The 7,290-nt window shown below is 57.7% G+C and overlaps 1 protein-coding gene across 2 annotated transcripts; it reads left to right on the forward strand.

Annotated features, from left to right (window-relative positions):
• The first annotated feature begins 1,411 nt into the window (after positions 1 to 1,411).
• Positions 1,412 to 5,864, forward strand: LOC149431464 (transmembrane protein 69-like). Of its 2 annotated transcripts, XM_089665582.1 has the most exons (3): positions 1,412 to 1,489; positions 2,011 to 2,066; positions 4,941 to 5,864. In XM_089665582.1, exons 2-3 carry the CDS (start codon positions 2,022 to 2,024, stop codon positions 5,709 to 5,711), a joined length of 816 nt encoding a protein of 271 aa, XP_089521708.1. In that variant the 5' UTR covers positions 1,412 to 1,489; positions 2,011 to 2,021; the 3' UTR covers positions 5,712 to 5,864. The 2 variants fall into 2 exon arrangements, with proteins under 2 accessions (XP_089521708.1, XP_089521707.1); XM_089665581.1 differs by lacking the exon at positions 1,412 to 1,489 and having other exon boundaries at positions 1,521 to 2,066.
• Positions 5,865 to 7,290: the final 1,426 nt, after the last annotated feature.

The following is a 7,290-nucleotide window of genomic DNA, read 5'->3' on the forward strand; positions in this document are numbered from 1 at the left end:
TCCATGTGACCTTTGTGTGACTTCCATGTGACCTTCGTGTGAATTCCATGTGACTTCCATGTGACCTTCGTGTGACTTCCATGTGACCTTCGTGTGAATTCCATGTGACTTCCATGTGACCTTCGTGTGACTTTGGCCGGAACCCTGTGAAAGTGGCAGTCAGAGCAGCAGAGATGCGACTACTTTGCGACGTTTGCGGCTCTCAGTCTCGCAGTCGGTGGCACTGAAGGGAAGGAGTGAAGGAACTATTTTTTTTTTTGTCGGCAGCCGTTGAAATAAATGCGTTTTTACTTGTCTTGCGACTCTCGGTGCTGCAGGTCGCAGGAAGTCACAGTGTGAGGCGGGGCTTAGTGTGAGGCAGGGCTTAGTGTGAGGCGGGGCTTAGTGTGACATTTTAGGAACCGATTTCCTACATTGGATGGACATTGTATAGGTGACACCATCTTCCCACCATACATATAAAAAGAAGATTGGATGGCGATTCTACAATCCGATTGCATGGCCAGGTTGGCTGCCATTTCTCCTCTGGCCGCCATGGTCATCCTCCAGCTTCTGCCATCTCTCCTCTGGCTGGCACGGTCATCCTCCAGCTTCTGCCATCTCTCCTCTGGCCGCCACGGTCATCCTCCAGCTTCCGCCATCTCTCCTCTGGCCATCACGGTCATCCTCCAGCTTCTGACATCTCTCCTCTGGCTGTCATGGTCATCCTCTAGCTCCGCCATCTCTTCTCTTGCCGTCATGGTCATCCTCCAGCTTCTGCCATCTCTCCTCTGGCCGCCACGGTCATCCTCCAGCTTCCACCATCTCTCCTCTGGCAGCCAGGACCATCCTCCAGCTTCTTCCATCTCTCCTCTGGCTGTCATGGTCATCCTCCAGCTCCGCCATCTCTCCTCTGGCCATCACAGTCATCCTCCAGCTTCCCCATCTCTCCTCTGGTTGCCATGATCATCCTTCAGCTTCCACCATCTCTCCTCTGGCTGCCATGATCATCCTCCAGCTTCTGCCATCTCTCCTCTGGCCGCCACAGTCATCGTCCAGCTTCCGCCATCTCTCTTCTGGTGGCCAAGACCATCCTCCAGCTTCTGCCATCTCTCCTCTGGCCGTCATGGTCATCCTCCAGCTTCCGCCATCTCTCCTCTGGCCGTTGTGGTCATCCTCCAGCTTCCGCCATTTCTCCTCTGGCAGCCATGGTCATCCTCCAGCTTCCACCATTTCTCCTCTGGCTGCCATGGTCATCCTCCAGCTTGCAGGCAGATGTGCGATATCCTTATCCCCAGGCTTGTTCAGCGATTGCACTGCTGAAGCTGGAGGATGGGAATGGCAGCCAGGCCGCAGACCAATGGTACTTCCCATACTGTGTCTGCAGGGATCTGGCAGAGTTCAGTCTGAGCATGCTCAGGAAGCCTTGCCCACACTAGTTCTGGCTTCATTGCCCACAGGAAGTGATGTGGGTGTCACTTCCTGCTTCTGACCTCCGCTGTAAGCCTCGGTGAGCATGCTCTGCAGCCTCTGCTGGGGTCACTCTGACGGATGATCCATCTATGGGGTGGTGTAGTCACACTGTCAGCTGGGACTTGTAGTTCTCTCAGTGCTGGGGGTCCCCCATACAGAGGGAACATACATGCTGCCATTCCTCCCCTGGCTGTCATGCTGATCCTCTGGGGTCAGTGGCTTGGATTACTTAACGAGCCGGGACACCAGACACGTCTCGCCTTCACTGGCTGCATACTTGTTTTGGATTAACAGCTCAAAAAAGGAGTCAACTGGCATTTGTGGCTTCAGGTGACAGTTGTGGGCGGAGACTGACAGTCTAGTTCATCCTCCGGCTTCTTCCATCCACACTGTGCCCTCCTCTGTGGAGGAGACAGGAGGGGGAATCCGGAGATCTCCAACCAAATACAACACCGTCCCTGAACCCGACCCATAGAAATCACAGAGTCTCCCGTCTGCACACCAGATCCCCGGCCCGCTCTGTGTTCCTGCCTCACGTTAATAAAGTTTTGTTTGCAGGTTTTGCTGAGATGTTGCTGTGTCTCCGAGGGAGGAATCTGCCCCTGGCTGTGCAGGTGAGTGGAGGCTTCCCCAGGTTGTTGTGGTCAGAGACTGCGGACAGTACAGGAGACGGTCAGAGACTGCGGACAGTACAGGAGACGGTCAGAGACTGCGGACAGTACAGGAGACGGTCAGAGACTGCGGACAGTACAGGAGACGGTCAGAGACTGCGGACAGTACAGGAGACGGTCAGAGACTGCGGACAGTACAGGAGACGGTCAGAGACTGCGGACACAGTACAGGAGATGGTCAGAGACTGCGGACAGTACAGGGGACGGTCAGAGACTGCGGACAGTACAGGAGACGGTCAGAGACTGCGGACAGTACAGGAGACGGTCAGAGACTGCAGACAGTACAGGAGACGGTCAGAGACTGCGGACAGTACAGGAGATGACCAGAGACTGCAGACAGTACAGGAGATGGTCAGAGACTGCGGACACAGTACAGGAGACGGTCAGAGACTGCGGACACAGTACAGGAGACGGTCAGAGACTGCGGACACAGTACAGGAGATGACCAGAGACTGCGGACAGTACAGGGGACGGTCAGAGACTGCGGACAGTACAGGAGACGGTCAGAGACTGCGGACAGTACAGGAGACGGTCAGAGACTGCGGACACAGTACAGGAGATGGTCAGAGACTGCGGACAGTACAGGAGACGGTCAGAGACTGCGGACAGTACAGGAGATGACCAGAGACTGCGGACACAGTACAGGAGATGACCAGAGACTGCGGACAGTACAGGAGATGACCAGAGACTGCGGACAGTACAGGAGATGACCGGAGACTGCGGACAGTACAGGAGATGACCAGAGACTGCGGACAGTACAGGGGACGGTCAGAGACTGCGGACACAGTACAGGAGACGGTCAGAGACTGCGGACAGTACAGGGGACGGTCAGAGACTGCAGACATAGTACAGGAGATGACCAGAGACTGCGGACAGTACAGGAGACGGTCAGAGACTGCGGACACAGTACAGGAGATGACCAGAGACTGCGGACACAGTACAGGAGATGGCCAGAGACTGCGGACACAGTACAGGAGATGACCAGAGACTGCGGACACAGTACAGGAGATGACCAGAGACTGCGGACAGTACAGGAGATGACCAGAGACTGCGGACAGTACAGGAGATGACCGGAGACTGCGGACAGTACAGGAGATGACCAGAGACTGCGGACACAGTACAGGAGATGGCCAGAGACTGCGGACACAGTACAGGAGACGGTCAGAGACTGCGGACATAGTACAGGAGACGGTCAGAGACTGCGGACATAGTACAGGGGACGGTCAGAGACTGCGGACACAGTACAGGGGACGGTCAGAGACTGCGGACATAGTACAGGGGACGGTCAGAGACTGCGGACATAGTACAGGAGATGACCAGAGACTGCGGACACAGTACAGGAGATGACCAGAGACTGCGGACATAGTACAGGAGATGACCAGAGACTGCGGACACAGTACAGGAGACGGTCAGAGACTGCGGACATAGTACAGGAGACGGTCAGAGACTGCGGACATAGTACAGGAGACGGTCAGAGACTGCGGACATAGTACAGGAGACGGTCAGAGACTGCGGACACAGTACAGGAGATGACCAGAGACTGCGGACACAGTACAGGAGATGACCAGAGACTGCGGACATAGTACAGGAGATGACCAGAGACTGCGGACACAGTACAGGAGATGGCCAGAGACTGCGGACATAGTACAGGAGACGGTCAGAGACTGCGGACATAGTACAGGAGACGGTCAGAGACTGCGGACATAGTACAGGAGACGGTCAGAGACTGCGGACATAGTACAGGAGACGGTCAGAGACTGCGGACATAGTACAGGAGACGGTCAGAGACTGCGGACATAGTACAGGAGACGGTCAGAGACTGCGGACATAGTACAGGAGACGGTCAGAGACTGCAGACACAGTACAGGAGATGACCATAGACTGCGGACATAGTACAGGAGACGGTCAGAGACTGCGGACATAGTACAGGGGACGGTCAGAGACTGCGGACATAGTACAGGAGACGGTCAGAGACTGCAGACATAGTACAGGAGACGGTCAGAGACTGCGGACACAGTACAGGAGACGGTCAGAGACTGCGGACACAGTACAGGAGACGGTCAGAGACTGCAGACACAGTACAGGAGATGACCAGAGACTGCGGACATAGTACAGGAGACGGTCAGAGACTGCGGACATAGTACAGGGGACGGTCAGAGACTGCGGACATAGTACAGGAGACGGTCAGAGACTGCGGACATAGTACAGGAGACGGTCAGAGACTGCGGACACAGTACAGGAGACGGTCAGAGACTGCAGACACAGTACAGGAGATGACCAGAGACTGCAGACACAGTACAGGAGATGACCAGAGACTGCGGACACAGTACAGGAGACGGTCAGAGACTGCGGACAGACACCGAATGGGCCCCTTGTTCTTGGTGTGGAAGCAGCAGTCTCTCTGCAGAGGTCCAGCACATTTATCTGAGTCACGCTTGCAGCTCTGCAATGTGTAAGGCTTGCGCTCCGTGCTGATTGGAGGGCTGTGACTCAGCAGGGGGTGTGTCAGACCTCTGCAGGGAGACCGCCTCTTCCGCACAGAGAGCCATGCTGGCACGGGATAGGCTGGGCACACATTTAGGTTCAATTGGCTTTTATCTCCTTCATTGACTGAGCACAGAAACACAGTGTGCAGGGGCCCCACGAGCTGCATGAGGGCCACGGGTTGGGCACGGGGGGGGGGGGGGTTAGACCCTCTGTCACAGTTGTTGGTGTCCCCACTGGGAACATTTTCCCTGACTTCCTGTCGCGGTGACCACACAGGAAGTGAGGGGAATCCTTGTTAGTGGTTTCCCTGACCTTGTGTTTCTCCTGCAGTTGTCGAAGGCCCCGCCCCCGCTCTGCAGACGATGGCTATTCTGTCCAGCGGCCGCCGGACTTTACCAAAGACCTCCAACCTCCGGGCTTTACCAGCAGGCTCCGCCTTCCAGGCCCGCCCCCGCAGTGCTCCTCTCTGCGTTGAACCTCAGCACGAGGCTCGGCCTCCACACATCCAGCCAATGGCAGAAGAGGAAGGAGGAGGTCAATGAAGGCGTGCTCATTACCACCGCAAGGCGCCATTGGCAGGAGATGAAGAAGACCCCGAAGCCGGCGTTTGTTCTGGGGGTCGCCGGGGCCACGCCCTTCATGGCGGTGCCGCTCGCTATGTGCGTCATGCAGGTATACTCGCCGGGGCTGGCCTCGCTCCAGGTGCTGTATGGGGCCTGCATCCTGTCCTTCCTCGGAGGGGTGCGCTGGGGTTCCACCCTCCCAGACAACAGCCCCACCACACCCAACTGGACCAACCTGGTGACGGGCGCCATGCTGCCCTACTTGGCCTTCACCAGCCTGCTGCTGATCGAGAACGTCAATGCCGCCATCTTGGGGGTGGGGATATGGTTTGGCATTTCTTTGGCGTTCGATGTTTTGGGGTTTAAAGAGCTGGATTTGGCCCCCATCCCCCCCCTCTGGTATAAATGGTTGAGAGGCATGTTGACGGTCGTCGTCGTGGTTTCCTTAATCGCCACGATGGGATGTTCCAGCTACTACCCCGAATTACCGGCAGCCAACCAGAACGCAGCAAAGAAACTGCCTTGGACAAAATGGTGACGGCAAAGGCCCACCCCTGAGCCCGAGACTGTCCTGGATTGGTCCCCACAGAGGCCTCTGATGAAGGGGGCCGGCGATGGGCGAAACGCGTTGCTTCCCTCCTCCTATCCTCTGCCTGACCTGACATTGGAATAAAATTCTATGTGAACTCTCGCTGTCTGTAGCTTCTGTCTCTGATCCGCAGCCTGCGGAGGCTTGTCCCCGGGGGAGATCCTCCATTCTGGGCACCTGGACCTCCCTCACTTTGCAGGGATTTCCTCTCACTTCCTGTTTGGCTCTGGGACAGGAAGTGAAGGGAAATCTCCCCAATGGTACCATCGCCCTAAACACAGAGGTCTCTGCTGCACCCGGTGGTACCATCGCCCTAAACGCAGAGGTCTCTGCTGCACCTGGTGGTACCATCGCCCTAAACGCAGAGGTCTCTGCTGCACCTGGTGGTACCATCGTCCTAAACGCAGAGGTCTCTGCCGCACCTGGTGGTACCATCGCCCTAAACGCAGAGGTCTCTGCTGCACCCGGTGGTACCATCGCCCTAAACGCAGAGGTCTCTGCTGCACCCGGTGGTACCATCGCCCTAAACGCAGAGGTCTCTGCTGCACCCGGTGGTACCATCGCCCTAAACGCAGAGGTCTCTGCTGCACTCGGTGGTACCATCGTCCTAAACGCAGAGGTCTCTGCTGCACATGGTGGTACCATCGTCCTAAACGCAGAGGTCTCTGCTGCACCTGGTGGTACCATCGCCCTAAACGCAGAGGTCTCTGTTGCACCCGGTGGTACCATCGCCCTAAACGCAGAGGTCTCTGCTGCACCCGGTGGTACCATCGTCCTAAACGCAGAGGTCTCTGCTGCACCCGGCGGTACCATCGCCCTAAACGCAGAGGTCTCTGTTGCACCCGGTGGTACCATCGCCCTAAACACAGAGGTCTCTGCTGCACCCGGTGGTACCATCGCCCTAAACACAGAGGTCTCTGCTGCACCCGGCGGTACCATCGCCCTAAACACAGAGGTCTCTGCTGCACTCGGTGGTACCATCGTCCTAAACGCAGAGGTCTCTGCTGCACCTGGTGGTACCATCGCCCCCTAAACGCAGAGGTCTCTGCTGCACCTGGTGGTACCATCGCCCTAAACGCAGAGGTCTCTGCTGCACCTGGTGGTACCATCGTCCTAAACACAGAGGTCTCTGCTGCACCCGGTGGTACCATCGCCCTAAACGCAGAGGTCTCAGAGGTGAGCAGGCGGGTGGGTGAGCAGGCGGGTGGGTGAGCAGGCAGGCGAGTGGGCGGGTGAGCAGGCGGGTGGGTGAGTAGGCGGCGGGCGGGCGGGTGAGTAGGCAGGCGGGTGAGCAGGCGGGTGGGTGAGCAGGTGGGCGGGTGAGCAGGCGGGTGGGTGAGTAGGCGGGCGGGTGAGCAGGCGGGCGGGGGAGCAGGCAGGCTGGTGAGCAGGCGGTGGGCGGGTGAGCAGGCGGGTGGGTGAGTAGGCGGCGGGCGGGCTGGTGAGTAGGCAGGCGGGTGAGCAGGCGGGTGGGTGAGCAGGCGGGCGGGTGAGGTAGGCAGGCGAGTGAGCAGGCGGGTGGGTGAGC

The sequence above is a fragment of the Staurois parvus genome, unplaced genomic scaffold (assembly GCF_062004578.1).
Source record: "Staurois parvus isolate SC_StPar_1 unplaced genomic scaffold, SC_StPar_1.0 ptg002247l, whole genome shotgun sequence".
Lineage (NCBI taxonomy): Eukaryota > Metazoa > Chordata > Amphibia > Anura > Ranidae > Staurois > Staurois parvus.